Source organism: Camarhynchus parvulus, chromosome 10 (genome assembly GCF_901933205.1).
Source record: "Camarhynchus parvulus chromosome 10, STF_HiC, whole genome shotgun sequence".
NCBI classification, from domain to species: Eukaryota; Metazoa; Chordata; class Aves; order Passeriformes; family Thraupidae; genus Camarhynchus; species Camarhynchus parvulus.
Window position 1 is genome coordinate 2973864 of NC_044580.1, and position 21721 is coordinate 2995584.

Below are 21721 nucleotides of genomic sequence, written 5' to 3' on the forward strand. Positions count from 1 at the left end.
GATACCTATTCACTGGCCACAATTAAATCAACATCATCATTGGTGCAGGGTGGTCTCTACCACTGTTTTCCTCCAGAATCCAACTGCAGCCCCCTTGTTTATCTCTCCTTCTCCTCCATTTACACACCCATGGCCTTGGTAGAACTCCTTTCAGGGGCAAAGGCAACTCTTATCAGCTTCTCTTCTTCAACTCTGACTCACGGAGCAGCTGTGAGCCCTTCCACACCGCTCACAGCACAGGAGGATGCTCTGAGGGGACAGGAAGGAACTGACTTCAGTCTCTCCGGGCAGAAAGCAGCTCCCCACTGCCATGCTGCTCAAAACCCCCTCCTCCTCCACCAGCCAATTTGATTTTTGGCCACGGCGCTACGTGGGCCAAGCTCCCGCCTCATTGACACAACTCTCAGATCTGGCACGTTCCTCTCCAGCCCTGCCTTGCTGAACCCAGCCAGGGAGGCAGGGAAATGCTGCTCTCTCTGGCTATCTCATTAAAGTTTCCCACTTGCTTTGGATGCAATCAATAATGCCTTCCTGGAAGAGCCTTTGAGGAGGAGCCATCCATTTGCACCCCCTTGCCAGGGCTGATGTGCCTTAGACAAACTGGCCTCCAGGTCTGGGCTGAGCCTGGCAGGACACGGCTCTGAGGGACAAAACAGAGCTGGCATCGGATCAGGAGCCCAAGTGGTGACAGCAATGTCTCTGTGGAAGGTTCAGAAGCTGCCTCAGCTGTGGCCAGCACCAGCAGTGTCTGTGGGGGTACCACAGATGATGTGCTGGCAGCAGGCTGTGCGGGCTGGGGGCACAGACACGCCCTGGGGGGCTCAGTTCCTGCTCCAGGGAGGGTGCAGCCCTTCCAGAGCCCTTCACAGTGCTCCTTGTGTGGAGCACAGCCCTTCTGAGGGGGAAATCTGGGCTCCCACACACTTCAGGGAATGGGCACTGCCCCTGCTGCTTCCTGAGCTCACGGCATTGGGGTGTGATTTAGAAGCTCCCCTTAAATGGAATACAGGGCTGTCAGCCCCCTGTCCCTGTCACAAACACAGCTGCTGCCCCTCTGCTCACCCTGCAGGGCTGTGCCCAGCTCTGGGCTCCTCAGGACAACAGGGACACGGAGCTCCAGAGGCTGCAGAGATGAGGAAGGGCCTGGAGCATCTCCCTGCTGAGGAGAGGCTGAGGGGGATGGACCTGCTCAGCCTGGAGAGGAGCCCTCAGCCCTGGGTGTCCCTCGGTGTCTCTGGGTGTCCCTGGCTATCCCTGGGTGTCCTTGGGTGTCCCTGGGTAGCCGTGGGTGTCCCTGGGTGGTGCCCCTGGGTATCCCAGCGTATCCCTGGGTGTCCCTGAGTGTCCCTGGGCATCCCTGGGTGTCCCTGGGTGGGTGTCCCTGGGTGTCCCTGAATGTCCCTGGATGTCCCTGGGTATCCCTGGGTATCCCTGAGTGTCCCTGGGTGCTGTCCCTGGGTGTCCCTGGGTGTCCCTGGATGTCCCTGGATGTTCCTGGGTGTCCCTGGGTATCCCAGTGGATCCCTGTGTGTCCCTGGGTATCCCTGGAGTGTCCCTGGATGTCCCTGGGTATCCCTGAGTGTCCCTGGATGTCCCTGGGCATCCCTGGGTGTCCCTGGGTGTCCCTGGGTATCCCAGGGTATCCCTGGGTGTCCCTGGGTATCCCTGGGCATCCCTAGGTGTCCCTGGGCATCCCTGGATGTCCCTGGGTATCCCTGAGTGTCCCTGGGTGTCCCTGAGCATCCCTGGATGTCCCTGGATGTCCCTGGGTGTCCCTGTGTGCAGGGAGGGGCAGAGCAGGTCCCAGGCTCTGCTCCAGGCCCAGCCATGGCCCCAGAGCCACGGGCAGGGCCTGAGCCCAGGAGCTGCCCCTGCCCAGGAGGCACAACTGCTGCCCTGGGCAGTGCCAGCCCTGAGCAGAGCCCAGACAGGCTCTGGGGTTTCCTCCCTGGGGATATTCCAGAGCCCTCCCAGCACAATCCTGTGCCTGCGTGGTGCCTTCCAGGCTGACCCAGGGTAGGTGACAACTCCTCAGCTGTGCCCTGTGTGCCAGCCCCAGGGCAGGCTGGGCCCGAGCTCCCGCAGGGCTGCAGCTGGAACAAACCCCATCAGTAAATCTCCATCAAAGCCTGGGAAGCGGCAGTGGCAAGAGGAGCCCTGGTGCCAGGCTGCAGCACATCCCTCTGTTATTGTAACACAGCAGGGATAATGAAGCCTCCAAACGCAACGGCCCGAGGCAAATGCCAGGCAGCTGGCACGATGTGGGCACCGAGCTGAGGCAGCTGGTGCTGGCAGGGCACAGGGGATGAGAGCTCCCTGACAGACAGCAAACCCACAGAGGCCAGGCCCAGCTCTGCCAGGGATCAGGGACCATCAGGAGAGCAGCCTGTGGCTTTAGGAACCCAGCAGGAAAGGGCAGACTGAAGGACCCTGGCACCCCTGACAGAGCCTGGGCACCCCTGGGCACTGCCCTGCAGGAGGGAGGGTTTAACCCCACTGCTCTGCCCAGGGCAGTGCCCAGCTGGGTCTGCCACATGGGCACCTCTGTGCTGAGAACACACCAGGGCAACACCAGCCCTGAGACAGCCAATGGCTCCCACTGCCACAGCCTGGCTCTGAGCTCCTGCCCTACAGACGGCTCTGTGCCCTAATCCCAAACCCCAAAGCAGGTATCCTATAGACACTGTGTGCCCCAATCCCAAACCCCAAAGCAGGTAATCCTATAGACACTGTGTGCCCTAACCCCAAACCCCAAAGCAGGTATCCTATAGACACTGTGTGCCCCAATCCCAAACCCCAAAGCAGGTAATCCTATAGACACTGTGTGCCCTAACCCCAAACCCCAAAGCAGGTATCCTATAGACACTGTGTGCCCTAATCCCAAAGCAGGTATTCCTATAGACACTGTGTGCCCTAACCCCAAACCCCAAAGCAGGTATCCTATAGACACTGTGTGCCCTAATCCCAAAGCAGGTATCCTATAGACACTGTGTGCCCTAACCCCAAACCCCAAAGCAGGTATCCTATAGACACTGTGTGCCCTAATCCCAAAGCAGGTATTCCTATAGACACTGTGTGCCCTAACCCCAAACCCCAAAGCAGGTATCCTATAGACACTGTGTGCCCTAATCCCAAAGCAGGTATCCTATAGACACTGTGTGCCCTAACCCCAAACCCCAAAGCAGGTATCCTATAGACACTGTGTGCCCTAATCCCAAAGCAGGTATTCCTATAGACACTGTGTGCCCTAATCCCAAAGCAGGTATCCTATAGACACTGTGTGCCCTAACCCCAAAGCAGGTAATCCTATAGACACTGTGTGCCCTAATCCCAAACCCCAAAGCAGGTATTCCTATAGACACTGTGTGCCCTAATCCCAAAGCAGGTAATCCTATAGACACTGTGTGCCCTAATCCCAAACCCCAAAGCAGGTATTCCTATAGACACTGTGTGCCCCAATCCCAAAGCAGGTATTCCTGTAGACACTGTGTGCCCTAATCCCAAAGCAGGTAATCCTATAGACACTGTGTGCCCTAATCCCAAACCCCAAAGCAGGTAATCCTATAGACACTGTGTGCCCTAACCCCAAAGCAGGTATCCTATAGACACTGTGTGCCCCAATCCCAAACCCCAAAGCAGGTAATCCTATAGACACTGTGTGCCCTAACCCCAAAGCAGGTATCCTATAGACACTGTGTGCCCCAATCCCAAACCCCAAAGCAGGTATCCTATAGACACTGTGTGCCCTAATCCCAAACCCCAAAGCAGGTAATCCTATAGACACTGTGTGCCCCAATCCCAAAGCAGGTAATCCTATAGACACTGTGTGCCCTAACCCCAAAGCAGGTATTCCTATAGACACACGGCTCCGTGCCCTAATCCCAAACCCCAAATCAGGTGTTCCTCCAGACAGACAGACACTGTGCCCTAATCCCAAAGCCCAGAGCAGGCATTACTACAAACAGACAGACAGACACTCTGTGCCTTAATCCCAAACCCCAGAGCAGGTATCCCTACAGACAGACAGACAGACAGACAGCTCTGTGCCCTAATCCCAAAGCCCAGAGCAGGTATCCTACAGACAGACAGACACTGTGTGCCCTAATCCCAAACCAGGTAATCCTATAGACAGATACTCTGTGCCTCAATCCCAAACCCCAAATCAGGTGTTCCTCCAGACAGACAGACACTGTGCCCTAATCCCAAATGCCACAGACAGACACTGTGTGCCTTAATCCCAAATCCCACAGCAGGTATCCTACAGACAGACACTGTGTGCCTTAATCCCAAAGCCCAGAGCAGGTATCCTACAGACAGACAGACAAACAGCTCTGTGCCCTAATCGCAAAGCCCAGAGCAGGTATCCGTACAGACAGACAGACAGACAGACAGACAGACAGACAGACACTGTGCCCTAATCCCAAAGCCCAGAGCATATATCCCTACAGACAGACAAACAGACAGACACTGTGTGCCCTAATCGCAAAGCCCAGAGCAGGTATCCCTACAGACAGACAGACAGACAGCTCTGTGCCCTAATCCCAAAGCCCAGAGCATATATCCCTACAGACAGACAGACAGACAGACAGCTCTGTGCCCTAATCCCAAAGCCCAGAGCATATATCCCTACAGACAGACAGACAGACAGACAGCTCTGTGCCCTAATCCCAAAGCCCAGAGCATATATCCTACAGACAGACAGACAGACAGACAGCTCTGTGCCCTAATCCCAAAGCCCAGAGCAGGCATTCCTACAGATGGACAGACACTGTGCCCTAATCCCAAAGCCCAGAGCATATATCCCTACAGACAGACAGACAGACAGACAGACAGACAGACAGACAGACAGCTCTGTGCCCCAATCCCAAAGCCCAGAGCAGGCATTCCCTGCTCACACCCTGCTGTTGACACAGGACCCATTAAGCACAGCCAGGAGGTGAGTGTAGAAAAAGGAAAAGCTTTTTCCTTTTCATGGCAAGCCCCGTGGCTGCACAGCTATTCAAATATTTGCCTAGCTCCTTATAATTCATTAGAAGCCATTTTTTGATGATACTCTCTTTGAAACTGTATTCCCAGGGCCCAGGTGGGGAGCTGAATTTCCATTAGAGCAGAAGAACTTCCTGCCAAAGAACAGCTCTTCCAAAAAACTCTTCTGGATGTGTTTCTCCTGACACAGGGCAGGGGATGCCCACGGGCAGGAGAAGGAAAATTCAATTTACAGGAATAAAGAACATCCGTGTCCTTGTGCTGCCTGCTCACCCTCCACAAGGATGTTGTGCTGCACAAGTGACAACAGTTCCATGGGAGAGGCTGTGGTACAATAATGAAACACCTCTGACTGATATTCCAACAGGAGAGTTTTGCCATTTGTTTCAGGGCAGCCAGGATTTTCTCTGAGAGGATAAGATGTCTCAAGTTTGGGGTCACTTTGTGCAGTGAGAATGAAAATTCCTGTATCTTGCAGCATGGTTTTAATAAGCTCCTGCAAGCACATTAAAGAGCAGTGCTTAATAAGGCTTCAGAAATGAGGTAATGCAAATTAGGGAAGAAGCCCAGCCCCCAGTCCCCCTCCTGGCCACACTCCTGGTGTTTGTTGAGTCTGATTTTACCCAAGCCTGGCCACAGGTTTTGATGAGTTGCTCTCCTGGGCCTGCCTTGCTGTTTAATGGGACAGAATTGCAAATCCTGTTGAGAAAGGACCCGCTCAGCCCCATGGAGCTGCCTGTGCCACAGGACCCTGCTGTGCTGCTGGGAACAGTCACTCTGCCCAGCTCCTCCCCTCTCCACTTACACACTTGGCCAAACATCCCATCCCATTCCCCTGTGTGGGAATCAGAGAAGCAGAAACTTCCACAGGCACTGAAGGGGTTGATTTGCAGCCTTGGGAGAAGCTTGGCTTGATGTAAAAATACAATACACAGACATTAAACAGGAAAATCATAAACTTATGTTTCTGTAGTTGTAAGAATATGCTTTAACTAAGTGAGAAACTGCATTGCTAAATGGTGAAGGGTATCTAATGTAGGGGTGGGGTTGTATGGAATAAACTGATGTGGGAAATGGATTTGTAGAGGATTCTCAGGGCCTGACAGAAAGCTCACATATCTGTATGCAAACCTTGAGATAAGAAATGCTGACTGAGAAATGCCATGGAATAGGACAGACATTGTGGAGAGAGAAATGGAACTAGAAACAAGTTTCAAAGGATGGCCTTGCAAATAAGACCAGAAACTCTGGAGAAATAGAACTATGAAAGATGCATTTAGATTATTGGCTTTAAGGCATTTCCAGCATGGTGTGACAAAAGCCGATAGGCCAAGAAACGCTTATAATGTAATTAGGAAATAGTGGGTTTCTGATTGTGATGGTGTGAATTATAACATCTGTATTGTCTCACCCTTCTCATGAGACTGAAAATGGAATAAAAGCTCTTAAAACACCTCTCAGCTGCCCCATCTCTGGGTCAGAAAAGGGTTTAATCCAAAAAATTGGTGCCCTGTTGGAGGATTGAGCTCACAACCTTCAGAGTTTAGAAGTGAGAAGCATTTGTGTGCATGTGAGACAGAAACCTGCTGGGTAAAAGCATCCACAGTGCAGCACAAGTGAGTAAAGGTGAGTGGTTAGAAAAGCAAAATAAACCTTGTGGCACCTGTTCATTGGGTTAGAAAGTTCTGTATTGCCTTGTAACAAAGAACTTGTGACTACTTCGGGCTATGGCTGGCTGCTTGCTCCTCTAAAATCTCACCGTCTCTGAGATTGATGTTTATCTGAGCCATAAATAGTTCTTAGCCCCAAAACAGTCCCATCTCTTCATAATTAGGGGTGACAATGATACCCCAGGCCTCCAGACACATTATTGTAATTGCATTTAGGAAAGGCTACAGATAGGTCAGATAAACAAAGGGAATTAGCAAGCCAAGGAGAATCACTTGGGAGCCATATTCCCCTGGCCTCTGGAAGCTCCTTCCTGGTCCTTCCACACAGGCCCTCCAACTTTGGGTCCATTTTCTAAACAGCTGAAGCTTCTGAAAAGTGACATCATCTTCAGAGGGTCTGATCTGTGCCCAGCTGTTACTGGAAGTTGTCACTGGGACCTGAGAGGATGCATTGCCTCCCTCCAGAAGCTTCTCTGTAATATGGAAACTCGAAGGAAGAAAAGGACAGCACTCAGGCAAGTTTGCAAGGTTTCAATAACATAATAGCCTGAAAATCATCAAATTGTCCTTTGCTTCAGGTTTCAGCTGCAGAAACCAAAAGATGTATTTTTCTTCCTGAAAAAAATCTGAAAAATCCTCACTTATGATACTATTACCATTGTGATATCTATCAAACCCAGACAGTTCCTTTCCTTCCCATCACAGTCCCTCCCACAGAGTCTGCAATCAAAACACTTTGGTTATCTTGCCCTATGTACTATTTGGAAACAGATTTACAGGAGCAGGATTGTGCTGTTGTTCCAATGAATGTTCATAAATCAAAATAATTTGATGTTAAACACAGATTACTGCACCCCAGCACCAACCACGGGCTAGATGCTGTGCATACAACAGGGAAAGCTCAGAAAATTGAGGGGGTTTGACTCCCAATCTGACCTGGATGGTTCATCCTGATTGAATCCATGGGTTCCATGGTGTTTCTGCTGTTTTTCTGCCTGTAGGATGTTCGTGTTTGGATCTCCTTTCCCTGGACACTCTCAGCTCAGCAGTGGGGAGACCCAGCTCCCTAACTGTGGGACGGTGGGACAGTGGGACAATGGGACACCTGGCCCTGGGACCATGTGCTGCAGGAAGCACTGACCAAGCTGGGTGCCCCAAAGGAAGGCTGAGATAACAGGAGTTTCTCTGGGGGAGGACAAGGCCTGGCTGGAGCAGCCCTGTTTGCTCTGACCTGTGCTCCTGGCCTGGAGAACTCCAGGAACACCACTGGTGATACAGATTTGAGGCAAGCCAGAGCCCAGCCAGTGGGAGTGCAGCTGCCTAGCCTGCAATCAAGCTCCCAACTGCAGGGGAGACACGGCAGACACTTCAAAAAGACTCTATTTATACTCTGCCCTTCTGGTAAATTCATTCGTGGGACCACTCATGCAAAATGCATCATGCAAATGAAACTGCTACATTTGGAATTAAGCTTATTTTCATACTCCAGTGAACATGAGTGCCTTTAGATTGTTTTTCTTGCCTTTCGCTTTCCTTTTCTCTTCAGGTTGCTTGCCCAGCTGTATCCCCAGAGCACCTCTCTGGGATCTGGGGAGGATGGCAGAGGCTGCAGGGACTTGCAGGCCCGGCTCTGGAGCCCAGAGAGTCCTGAGCAGCGCTGATGTGGAACTGATGAGAGCCTGGCTGCTTTACAGCACTGCAGCCCTGGAGAAGGCTGCTCCTGCTCACTGCAGCCTCGCAGATAAATTCATGCAGAGCATGGACAATTGCAGGGGAATGAGGGGAGAGGCTGCTGGCAGCTTGGGAAGTGCCCCCTGCTCCCTGCCCTCGCTGCAGCAACGCAAGGAGCTGAGTGGGGAGGGCACTGTGTGTGCTGCCCCTGCCTCCTCCACGGGAAGGGACCGCCCCAGCTCTGGGCAGTGAGGGGTGCTCTGCCCTCACACAATGGCACAGTGATCCCTCTCTGGCCTGCACACGCTCCCCTAGGGCACACACTCCTCTGCAGAGGCCCAGCACACCCTGCTCACATCTCCTCACAGCTGATCTGCTCAGAAGCAAAGGGCTACAGAGACACTACTAGCTGATGAGGCAAGGAGTAGGAGGGGGGGAACCACAGGGACCAGACCTGCAGCACCCCCTCTCCCAATTCCTCCTCCTCCTTTAGCTGTGCACAGCAACCTCCTGCACACCCAGAGTAAGTCTGTCCAGCACTGCTCTGTCCTGGCACTCCCAGATCAGCACTGATGGGTGCAGGGAGGAAAGATGAACGTGGCCTTTCAGCCAGGGATCGTCTGTAGGCACTTCAGAGGAAGGGAGCTGCCAGCGTGGCTGCAGGAGCACAACTCCCACGCAAGGACGAAGCAGCACTCCCCCTCCCTGTCTCCCCTCTGTCCTGTGGCAGGCACTGCACCAATAACAGGGGATCACCCCTTCCCCCTGCCTCCCTCCCTGGTGTGAAGCTGGAGAGGCTCCCAGCGTCAAACTCTCTCCAGGAACTGCAGCCTGGGCCGAGCCCTGTTTGACACAGCCCGTGGTGTTTGCTGTATGGGCTCTGCAGTGCACACAGAGTCTGCATTGCAGTCCCAAACTGCAACCAGCACCAGCCCTGCCCTGCCCTGGCAGCACTGCCCTGCCCTGGGGAGCCTGTGCCCCAGAGGGCACCCAGCTGGGCTGTGCCAGGGCCCAGCACAGCAGCGCAGGAACAGCATCCCTGGAATGGCACCAGAAGACAGAAGCTGGGAATGGCTGCTCGGTCGAGCCACAAGAAGTGAGAGAGGGAAAAACACTGATCCGCTTCTGTCTTGTCATTCTCAAAACAAATTCAGTACAAAACAGCAAATATACCTCAGTCCTCTTCAAGCACCTCCTGGAAGGGAAGTCAAGGAGCAGAGGGAAGCAAGCAGGGAGCTGTGCACTGCTGTGGGTGCCTGGGAGTCTGTGGAGAGCCTGAGCCACCACCTCACCCTTGCTGAGCCACTCAGAGGAGAGGAGAGGGAAGCAAAGCAACCACGGGACAGGCCAGCACACCTGCAGAGATGTCAGCGCCTGCTCAGCCCCTGACTCACTGAGTCACCCCAGAAGGACACTTGTGCTTTGTTCATCTCTCTGTGCACTCCTGCCTGCGCCACGGAGTGAATGAATATAAATCATAAATCTGAGGGCTGGGGCTGCCTCTCCCCAGCACCTGTCCAGTGTCATCCCAGAGCTCAGTGAGGCTCTGCTCTGCTCTAAGTGAAGCCCTCACAATGGTAACACCACAAGGATGAAGCCTGAGATTTGTGAAGCATGCCCCAGTGCTCTCTCTCCCTGTGAGTGAGGGCTGCTTGGAGGAGGGAAGGGCTCAGCTCTGTCATGAATTAGAGTTGTGACAGCTCGCTGCAATCGAGCCATGACTTGCATGGCTGCTTCCCCTTCACATTCCCAGGAGCACGCCCTGCATTAGATCATGCTCTGCAGCAGGCTCTGCTCCAAAGCACAACACAAAGTATGGGGATGAAGATGAAATTGCCCTGACCAGCTTTCCTTGTCCTGAAAATATGCTCCTGACATGTGGAGAGAGATGCAGGGATCTTTCTCTCTGCTTTGGAGAGCACAGAGACAGGAGAGAAACAGCTGATTTTCAAGCTGCTTGCAAGGTTGTGGCTTCACCCACATTATTCCTGACAACTCACCCTGTACCCTGGAATTCCCCCTGGGAGCAGCACAGGGTCCCAGACTTGTGGGGATCTTGCTTTTCACCAGACCTTTGTCTGCAGATTGCTTTTCCTTCCTTTTTCCCTTAGCACGGTGTCAGAGAATATAGAAAGCAAGAGGCTCGAACACATGCCCATGCTTATCTCTTCACTCAAGAGATAAGCACAGAGAAGCAGCAGATGGCAAACAGATGCACAGGTTCTGCAAATCAGCTGTCTCCAGCCCTTTCCTCAGAGCTGTTCCTGGACCTTTAGGGGCTCTGAGAGGGCAAGCCCTCGCTGTCTGGCTCATTGCTCTGCTCACCAGCTCCACAGTTCCTGCAAGGGGCCCACCTGCGCCCACCCCCCTGCAGCATCTCCACAGATCACGTGGATGCCATTCCCAGAGCCCACAGCCCACAACCTGCAGAATTCCCTCGGCAATCCGCTCCAGCAAAGCATCAAGCCCCGCCACAAGGAGCAGGAAGGAGAAGGGGCATTCAAGGCAAGCAGCTGTGGGAGGGCAGAGCTGGCAGGCAGGGCTGTCTCACCTCCTCCCACTGGTGGATGTAGCGGATGAGGCGGGAGAGGCGCAGCAGGCGCAGCAGGCTCAGGATCTTGGTGAAGCGCACGATGCGCAGGGCCCGCGCCGTCTTGTACACCTCGGAGTCGATGCGCGTCTCCACGATCAGGAAGATGTAGTCCACGGGGATGGAGGAGATAAAATCCACCACAAACCAGCTCTTCAGGTACTTCATCTTGATCCTCTGCGGGTCCAGGATGATCTCGGTGTTGTCCTCCACCACGATGCCTGTCCGGAAGTTGAGGACAAGGTCGATGAGGAAGAACGTGTCCGAAACCACGTTGAAGACAATCCACGGGGTGGTGTTTTCATCCTTGAAGAAAGTGATGCCCACAGGGATGATGATCAGGTTCCCTACCATCAGCAGCAGCATGGTGAGATCCCAGTAAAACCTGGACAGCAAGACAGAGACATGTGAGGTCAGGCCCAGAGCGGGAGGTGGGGGAGCCCGGGTCAGCTGCACTGATGAACTCATCCATCTCTGCTGTCAGTCATCCCCTGGGCTCCGCTGCTGCACAAGCTGCTAATTGACTAATTAATATCAGAGGAACTCTCCTGCTCTGCCTTCGAGGGCTCACAAAGGAGCTGAGCCAGGGCTGGCCATGCCTGCTGGAACACCCTCCTGGGACCTGGGAGCTGCCCGGGGACAGACTGAGAAACCTGTGGTTACTACAGGGACCACTGGGGAAGGAGAGAAGGACTGGGGAGGCCTCAGAGTCTGTGTGTCAATAAAGCCATGTGGGGTTAAACCATCAGGCTGTGCTCCTGCTGGCTGATCCTGCTTTAGAAGCAGCCAGCACTGACAGCTCTGGGATCAGGATGGAACTGGAGCCTGTGCTCTCATCTCCAGCCTTCAGTGCAGATTCCTGCCGAGCTGGACTCCAGGAGTTCAGCCCACGCTCTACAGGCTCCCATGTTGTACAGAAACAATCAATAAAGCCTGGAGTCACATGCCTGGAGATGCCTATTCCATTTCTAAGGACAGTAACACCAGCACTTAACTCCTGTTCCATGAAGCACAGTCTCCAGGAAGCCTTATCTTCACTCCAGTGGTGGCTCAGTGTTATCCAGTGGCCCTCAGTGTACCACTCAGTCTGAGCAGAACCCCTGATTTATACCACTGGGATTTTTTAAAGATTTCCCACAGATGCACAATGAGACAATGTGGTCCCAGCTCCCCCAGAGTGAGGACTAAAACCCTTCCCAGTGTCAGAGCTTGCTGAGGAGCCTCACTGCCCAGCTCAGTGGTGCTGCAGTGCTCTCCTCACATGTCAGTAGATGCTGCTGCACTGCAAGCTCACACTGCCAGGATTCCAGCACCCCACATTGTGCACTATGGATCAGCTACTCTAATATCATTAGTTATTAATACAATATTAGTTACAGCTACTCTAATATCATTAGTTATTAATACAATAATCACCCCTTTGTCACAGGAGATGAGCAATCACCTCAACAGCAGCGAGAGCATCAGTGTGACCCTGCACTGACACTGATTTATCAGAGGGAAGTGTTGGGCTGCTGAAGGATGTGCACATGCTGCTCCCCCTGAGATGTTTCAGGAGAGCTGGACTTGCTTTAAAAACCCTCAAGCTCTACCTTGGTTAGTGGCTGTTTGGCTGGAACCTGGACCAGGCTGAGCTGCTGCAGAACAGGATTTTCAGAGCAAGGCAACTACATGGTTTGTTAAACTCTCAGCAGGGAAACCAAAAGGGCAGAATATACCTTAAAAGCCTTCTCTGTCTAGAGCCTCTCTCCCTGGCAAGAGCACTTTAAAGCACCTAAAAGCATCTTTAAGATTCCAGCCCTTGCCCGTGTACAGGCAGGGTCAGCAGCCAGCAGCACCCCAGCAATTCTCACAATCATTCAGCAGGGGCTGATGGGAACTGATTTTACAATAAGCAAAGTTATTCACTAACGAGCTTTCTAAAAACAACCTCAGCTCTCCCCTCCTGGCTCTCAAGGTGCCACCAATCCCCCCCTTAGTCTGCAGGTCCAGGGCTGCTGGCAGCACTCGGCAGTGGGATTTGTCCATCTGCCTCCAGGAGCAAGGCTGTGGCACCCAGCAATATGCATTAATATAAATCCGTGTTGTGAGCTTCCTTAATAAGGGCCCGAGATGATGCTGCAGCTTTCCCAGGCAATTAATCTGGATAATCACACAATAGCAGGAAGTCTGGAAGCAGTGTGTGCATTATTACTGAAAATAAATAACATCCCAGCCATCCTTCATTTCCCTTAGGGAATACACAAGGAGATAGGCCCAAAGAAAATGAGTTTTCTCAAGTTTCAAATTAATGGCATGAGCCTGGCACGGCCAGGTTTGCAGTGCCGGGAAGGTAAGTGCATTTCTTCTGAGATCTTTGCATTTTTGTGCCTCTTTTTTAGGCTGGGTGGTGATTTCTACACTTGGGGACACGGCCAGCAGTGGCAGGGTGGCTCCCAGCTCAAAGAAGAGGTTTTGCACACACACACAAGGCCAGTGAAATGCTTTCCCCGGACTGCAGCAGCCCAGCCTCTCCCTGGCCAGTGTGCTCAGCTGTCCTGCACCCTCACTTGCAGCAGTTCCTGAGCTCCCAGCCCGCTGCCCCTGAGCTGCCCTGGGGCAGCAGGGTGTGCAGCGTGGGCAGGGGAGACTCCTGAGCCCCACTGCCACGTGTCCCTTACAGCACAGCTCTCCTCAGGGCTGCACTGCTGACTCCACGTTACTGTCGTGGCCCCTCAGCCCTGACCTTTAAAGCCACCGCTTAAAACCAGGGAAGGGAAACTTCTGCACGCAGTGATCCCTCTAATAAAGGTGTCAGACAGGAGACAACCTTGGGGCTCTGTGAAGGAGGCAGAAAAAGCTGGAACACATCAAGAATTTGGCCTGCACACCAACTCCAGCACTTGCCTTTCCAACGCGAACTGCCTGGCAGTTAAAATTCCCCCGTTAAGATTTGCAGAGCTCCTGCACATTTCCATTTCACCCACACAAGAAGCAGGATCTGCTCAGGGTGGCATCAGTGCATTTAGACTTAATTAGACTCTCTGGGCCTGCAACACCTCAGAGGGCTGATACCATCCAAGTGTCATTTCGCATTTGCTCCCAGGAACATCTTTCCCCTCCCTGTAAATTACTGGCCACAATGACTAACAGTGCATGTGATGTATGTAAGGGCAAGCACCAGCTATTAATAACCCATGTTTTCTGGATTTCTGTTGTTCCTTTCACCCAGGGATTCCACGGAGCTGACAGTGATGAAATTGGCTGCGCTGCACCCAGGAGAGGCAGAGTTATTATCCCTGCCTTGCACACAGAGGAGCCACATGGCAAAGTGAGGAGCGTGGGGTTTGTCCGTGGAAGGCTGAGGCTAAGCAAGGCTTAGGAGCTGAATCTGATCTTTGAGCCTAAGCAGATCTGAAGCCATTGGTGTGGCTTGCAAAAGAGCCTAACAGAGATGCATCTCTGGGATGTCTGATATCCTGTCTTCTTCTCACTTCTCTTCCTGTTTCCAAAAGCCTACATAAAAAATTAATAAATATGAATGTATTGTTTTATTACAGTTGACTCAGTGCAACTGAGCAGCTCAGAGCACAGGGAACAGGCAGCACTATATAAACCAGATGTCTTGTTCAAACACCCTGGTTTTTATACTCCATCCCACTCTCTGCACACTCCTTGGATCTGAAAATCACATTTTAACATGCACCACTACCTCAGATCTCTTAATTCCCAATACATTATTTAAACAGAATGCATCTGAGAATTATTGTGGCACAGACAATCCAGGAATATGTGCTCCTTAAGCACTGCTGTGTCACTCAGCTGATGTGACAGCCTGTACACTCTGTAGGTATTGGTTTGTGGGTTTGGAATGCTGGACCATCCTTCTGCTCTGCCTAGAGCACACTGTGACAGCAGGCTGGGAATATTGCTTTTGGAAGTCATTCTTTACAATTAAATGAAATTTCCTCTTTCATTCCATGGTGCAGTGTGGGCAATTCTAGAGCATGAGCTCAGGAAGTGAGGAATTGGAGAGCAAGCAGTGAATCCCAGAGGTGAGAGACTCAGCAGCACCACTGGGTCACAACAGCACTGAAACCCGGTGCATTTCTGACTTCTGACTTTCTGTTCTGGCTCCACAGTGCTTGCACAGTCCAGAGAAAATGAACTTGAGTGGCCTCATCTCTAAATTAACAAAGCTTTTTGGGGTTTTCAGCTCCTGCTCGGCAGCCAGCTGTGGGCTGAAGCACAAACAACAATGCACCTGCCTGGCAGTGCCAGGGGCCAGGAGATTCTCCCCAGCACTGGAACTGAGCTCCCAGCCCGTGGCCGGCCCTGCTGAGCTCCCAAGAACAGCTCTTTAATGAGCACAGCTCGTTCAAAGCAAGCCCAAAGCCCAGCTCTGTCCCAAGGCTCGGTGCTGACTCCAGAAGGAGAGTGCCACCTACTGAGTCCCACCCGGAATCTCCATCCCCTGCTGGTGGGGAGCAAGTGCTCCTAAACCCCTTCTGAGCTGCTGGAAACCTTCTCTGCAGGGTGGCAGCTGCCTTTCCTGGCTCTGGAATGCACGCTGGATCAGGTGGCCTGGCAGGAGAGAGGCCGTGCTGCAGCTCCCAGGAGGGCTCTGGGGCTGGAAACAGAAATCACTTTGGAAAGAGCTTTAGGGTGTGGTTATTAATTGTTGTAGTGGTTTTAGGATGAGCTGAGAGATGAGAATTGATTCTAAGTTCTCAGAAGGTTGATTTATTATATTATATTAAAAGAAAATGCTACACTAAAACTATACTAAAGAAAGAGGAAGGATACATTAGAAGGCTAGACAAGAATGATCATAAAAAACCTGTGACTGACCAGAGTCCCAGCACAGCTGGACTGGGATTGGTCATTAATTAAAAACAATTCACATGCTGGGTAAACAATTCTCCAAATCACATTCCAGAGGAGCAAAACAGGGAGAAGCTGAAGCTTCCCAGCTTCCCAGGAGAAGAAATCCTGGCGAAGGGATTTTTCAGAAAACACGTCAGTGACATTAGGGGATGTCAGGGTGCCTGGAGCCACGGTGGGAGCAAAGCTGACTCCAGGAACAGCCATTCACAGAGACAGCTGAACAGAGAGAGCAAGAGAAAAAGCACGAGGAGACCCCTGCCTGCCTCTGGAAGCATCACTTCTGCCAGACAGGAGCTGACTGCTTCTGCTGGAGAGTTACAGACATTGCTCTGCCCTAGAGATAAAGGGAGGAACCGGGTGATTCACCGCTCCTGAACACACTAAAGGACATTTAACCAGCTCTGAGTCCAGCAATTCCCTTGTGGGAGGAATTAATTTATTTATAGAGAGTTTACTCAAAGACCTGTGCACTTGGAAACTTCTTCGCCATGAATGCTCACCAGAAAAAGAGTCAAACGAGTTACAAAAATATTCTGAGTGCTGTGTAATGGGAGAGGACCCAGCTAAAGGAAAAGACAAACAGTTTTAATTCCTTCTGACCGCTCTATGCAAATACTCTGCCATCCTGACAAAAGCCCCTGGGAGCACTGCTAATTAACCATGCATTCTGACAGCACAGGAGAGCCTGCTGGGTCCCAGCTTCCTCCAGATTTCCCTGCATGCCTCCTTCTCCTGGATGCCTCCTTCTCCTGGATGCGTGCTTCACCTGGATCTCTGCATCTCTTGGATGTGTGCTTCTCCTGGATGCCTGCATCTCCTGGATGCCTACAGCTCCTGGATGCCTGCATCTCCTGAAACTCTTCATCTCCTGGATGTGTGCATCTCCTGGATGTGTGCTTCTCCTGGATGCCTGCATCTCCTGGATGCCTACATATTTCATCTCCTGGATGTGTGCTTCCTGGATCTGCTTCTCCTGGATGCCTGCTTCTCTGATCTTGTTGCTTCTCCTGGATGCCTGCATCTCCTGGATGCCTGCATCTCCTGAAACTCTTCATCTCCTGGATGTGTGCTTCTCCTGGATGCCTGCATCTCCTGGATGCCTACAGCTCCTGGACCTCTGCTTCTCCTGGATGTGTGCTTCTCCTGGATGCCTGCATCTCCTGGATGCCTGCATCTCCTGGATGCCTGCTTCACCTGGATCTCTGCATCTCCTGGATGCCTGCACCTCCTGAATCTCTTCATCTCCTGGATCTCTGCATCTCCTGGATGCCTGCTTCTCCTGGATGCCTACAGCTCCTGGACCTCTGCTTCTCCTGGATGCCTGCATCTCCTGGATGTGTGCTTCTCCTGGATACCAGCATGTCCTGGATGCCTGCTTCTCCTCAAACTCTGCATCTCCCTGATCTCTGCATCTCCTGCAACCCTGCTGGCTCCTGGCCGCCCCAGGACTCGGGGACACCAAACCCAGGGCACTGCCAGGCATGGAAAAGCTGGCTGGGCAAGGGCAGCACCCACAGCAGCTCACCAAGGATGCTCCAGCACCTCCCAGGTGCCAGCAGGAGCTGGCAGGGAATGTCCCTTCCCTGGGTCACAGCAGGGCTCAGCTGGCTGCAGGCTCAGTGGGGTGGGATGGGATGGGATGGGATGGGATGGGATGGGATGGGATGGGATGGGATGGGATGGGATGGGATGGGATGGGACTCCCATGGAGCTCAGTGCCCTGCCAGGAGCACGAGGCCTGTGATGGGTGGGAATGGCGACACCAGCACGTGGCTGATGGGGAGGGATCCCAGCACAAACCAGGTGTGGCCCTGGCAGCACTTTGCATCTGGATTCCTTAAAGCTCCTGTGCTCTCCCTGACAGAATCCCCATCGAATTCAGCTGGCAGTTCCACCCCAGGCAAGACATTCTCCAAGGTCTGCGCTTAGCCTTTGACTTAGATTATCTTCAATCTACATAATTGCTCACCTAATCTCCTCTGAGCAGTGCCCAATTCCAAACCATGTTTCAAGTTTAGAACATATGCTCATATTATTACCTTAAAATATAATTACATGGATTTTGCTAAGTGGAAAATTAAGGAAGCTATTGCTTATGTAATACTTGGAGATGGCATTTGCAGTCCAAGCAAGGAAGTATTTTCATTGCTTCTCTATCATTAATTTTTAAATCTAACACTACATTATTAAACAATAATCAACACCCTACATTTTTCAAAGTAATGTCCAAACATTAATTAAATCCCAGCAGATATAATTAGGAAGGTATTATCATCCTATATTACAGATAGACTATGAGATACCAAAGATTAAAGAAACTCATTCAGAGGTAGAAGCACCACCCAGCAAATGAGGTTGTCTAGACTCAGGAGAGGTTTCCAGCCATGTTATAATCTGTAATTTGATCAGTAGCAGCAAAGGGGAAATTTCTTCTCTTTTCTACTGTAAAAGTATAAATATACACATTACTTAGAGGTATTTTTATTCCAGCAGTAATAGCTGACAATTTGCAAACACCACGTTTGAGGCGCTGATGGATTTCAGCAACTATCAGCGGGTACATTGTGAGTGCTGCCCTTTCTTTAACTCACAAAACACAGGGCACTCTGTCAGCCTGAGCTGCTGCCTCTGCCCTGCACCCACTGCTGCCAGGCTGCCTGCAGGGATGGACAGCCAGTGACATCTGGGGCACCTGGACAGGCTGCACAGGTGGCTCTGTGTGAGCCTCAGCAAAGCCTGGAAGGCCAAGGGCTGGTGCTGGGCAAGCCCTGGGATCACTCCAGGCTGGGGATGAAGGGATTGAGAGCAGCCCCGGGCCAAAGGGACCTGGGGGTGCTGGGGGTGAGAGCTGGAAATGACCCAGCCCTGAATCCCCCCCTGCCCTGGGCTGATCCCAGCAGCAGGGGAGGGAAGGATTCTGCCCCTCTGTCCCCTCAGGTGAGACCCCACCTGCAGAGCTGCCCCAGCCCTGGGGCCAGCACAGGGAGGACACTGAGCTGCTGGAGAGAGCCCAGAGGAGGCCATGGAGATGCTCTGAGGGTGGAGCCCCTCTGCTCTGGAGCCAGGCTGGCAGAGCTGGGGGTGCTCACCTGGAGCAGAGAAGGCTCCAGGAGAGCTCAGAGCCCCTGGCAGGGCCTGAAGGGGCTCCAGGAGAGCTGGAGAGGGACTGGGGACAAGGGATGGAGGGACAGCACACAGGGAATGGCTTCCACTGCCAGAGGGCAGGGATGGATGGGATTCTGGGAAGGAATTCCTCCCTGTGAGGGTGGGCAGGCCCTGGCACAGGTGCCCAGAGCAGCTGTGGCTGCCCTGGATCCCTGGCAGTGCCCAAGGCCAGGCTGGATGGGGCTTGGAGCAGCCTGGGACAGTGGGAGGTGTCCCTGCCATGGCAGGGGGTGGCACTGGATGACCCTGAAGGCCCCTTCCAGCCCAAGCCTTTCTATGGATCCACATGACAGTGAATTTTGCTGGAGAATTCTGAAGGACTGAGGACCAGGAAAGCGGAGCTGATCTCAAAGACAATCCACTGAGCAGTGGGTTTGCCTGAATGAGGGAACAGCTCGGTGCTCAGTGCTCAGGGTGTTTTCATCAACTATTCCCTTAGGAGAGATGGCAACACCTTCCCCTCATGTGGGAGCTCTGTGGGGAGGCAGAACAGCCACATGTGGGACACTCAGCGGTGCCCAGGGAGCTGCCAGAGGAGCCCCCAGAAGCTGCTGCTGACTGTCCTTCACACCAACTCCAATCACTGAGACACAAACACTTCCCTGGCCTCCATCTCAGTTTGAGAGAGGCTTTATGAATCAGCCAAGACAGAGAGTCCTGACCTTCAGCGACTTTGCTGGAACATCTTCCTTGTGTTTGCTGCTTTCCTGCCTCAGAAAACCCCTCACTTTGCATTATCTTTGTGCTCAAGTGCACCAGTCAGCAACCACACCCACATGAAGTGCTGCTCAAGCACGTGAAGAGCCAGTGCAAGGGATGCTGCCACCCCTGCTCAGAAGTGTGCTCAAGTGGGGAGTGAGGATGGGATTGAAGTGCCCTGGCCAGGACAGCAGCACCCCAGCTGCGAAGGGGATCCTCTGAGGGTGAGTGAGCTCACATCCTAAGCTCAGTTTCAAGGATTCAGCACACCACATTTGCAGAAAGGCTCCTGGAGGCTGGAGTGCTGCTGCCTGCCTTGCATCCATCCTGGGATCATGAGGCTCCACCCAATCTGTGAGGTCCTAGACCCTGCAAGGGGCTCCACAGCACCTGGATAAGCATTTCCCAGGATTTATCTTCAATTTGATGAACACCTGCTCCCAGTCCTGGCTCTGCAGGGAAACTGGAGCACCCAGAGCCGAGCTGCTCCTGCACTTTCATGCCCAGTCACTCTGAACCATATCCATGGCAAAGTCCCCGTGGATTTGGCCCCACGGAGCCAATGCCCACTGCCCTCAGCTCCTGCTGCCTTCCTGCCAGCAGCTACCAGCTAACAAATTAAAGCCTATCTTAAATCTATACTTAGAAGCCAATCTTCCCAGAAAAGTAAAAATAAACAAGATTTCATATCTCTCCCAGAACCAGAGATAGCCACAAGAGACTCGGTTTGTTCCGGCTCTAAATTTGGAGCACGGAGGCCAATAGAGCACACATCCCATTTCTGACTAAAGCAGCATTATTAATATTTTCTCACTTGCTTGGACACAGCTATTAATATCTCAGGGAGAATTCCCCTGCAACAAGCTGCAGAAGCAGTGAAATTTTTATGGTACTACTCCTAGGAAAGCTTACCCTCTCTCTGTGTGCAGGCCCAAAGGAGCAGCATTTACACACTGAACCCAGAGAATTTATTGCTGTTCTCACAGCACCACCGAGGTGAGCACGGATATAAATTGTCCTGCAGTGGGAATTCCCTGCAGCAGGGGCTGGAGACACCATCTGAGGATGGAATGGTGCAGATTCACCGGGAGGTTTACAGGATTCCTTGGGAAGGGGAGCAGGGCAGTGCAGCCACCACCAGCCCCATGTCCAGAGGACTCCTGTCCCCACAGAAGCTCAGACAATTTTGGGTCACACCATGGCACAAAGCAGGTTTCACTCCATGGCTGGCTCACTGTCAGAACCCAGGGCATCCCTCTGGCTGTCCTGGATGGCTCAAACCCCTGCCAGGGGGCTCAGAGACCCTGGCACAGAGCCCAAGACACCTCTGACTTTGATTATGACCCATGGAGCAAATCACCACCTATATATGAAGAATTACAAGTCAAGAGAGTTTAAGTAGAATAACAGTTTGTCACTGGGTGAGAAGTAAATTTTTGGGGTTTTAGAATGGGGGCTTGGGGTCCCAAGATGGAGGAATTTGGGCATGCTTTGTCCTTCTTTCTTCCTAGCTTCCATGTTCTGGGTGATGCTGGCACTTTTGGATTGGTTTAAGGTAGAAGCTCACTGTCTAACATGGGTGATAGGTATTGGGAAGTTATGTACATGTAGTTTTTAGTATAAAAGACAACCCTGCCTCTGAGGGTGGTCAGTGTGCCTCTGTCTGACCTGCTGAGCAGACCTCAGCAGGCCAGAGAAAGAATTTTACAGATAAGAAACAATAAACAACCTCGAGAACTACAGCTGAGGAATCCTGACTCCTTCTTCGACTGCCGGGCTGGGAAAAGAGACTTGTACCTATCTCAGGGTCGCTGTGACCAGCAGAAATCCTGAGAGCTCACCAAACCCCACCAGAAGGAATGAAGCTCCCACCCCACACCCTCCATGGGTACAGAACCCTGCACCATTCTGTCTGCAGCACTGAGCCAAAGCTGCAGGGCTAGCACAGAGTTAACCTCTCTTCATGCCCCACCCCACTGCACTCACAAACATTTGTGGATTCCCCTTCCCTGCCCACCTGCAGCTGAATCCCAGGGGTCTCCAAGGTGTTGGATGTGCATTGATTGCAGAGTTC

The 21721-nt window shown here is 52.4% G+C and overlaps 1 protein-coding gene across 1 annotated transcript in view; it reads right to left on the reverse strand.

Annotated features, from left to right (window-relative positions):
* Nucleotides 1-21721, reverse strand: part of HCN4 (hyperpolarization activated cyclic nucleotide gated potassium channel 4) — a 105964-nt gene that overhangs the window by 64429 nt on the left and 19814 nt on the right. Inside the window, exon 2 of the mRNA XM_030955113.1 lies at nt 10879-11302. Coding sequence (XP_030810973.1) covers nt 10879-11302 — 424 coding nt within the window. The remainder of the gene's footprint in view (nt 1-10878; nt 11303-21721) is intronic.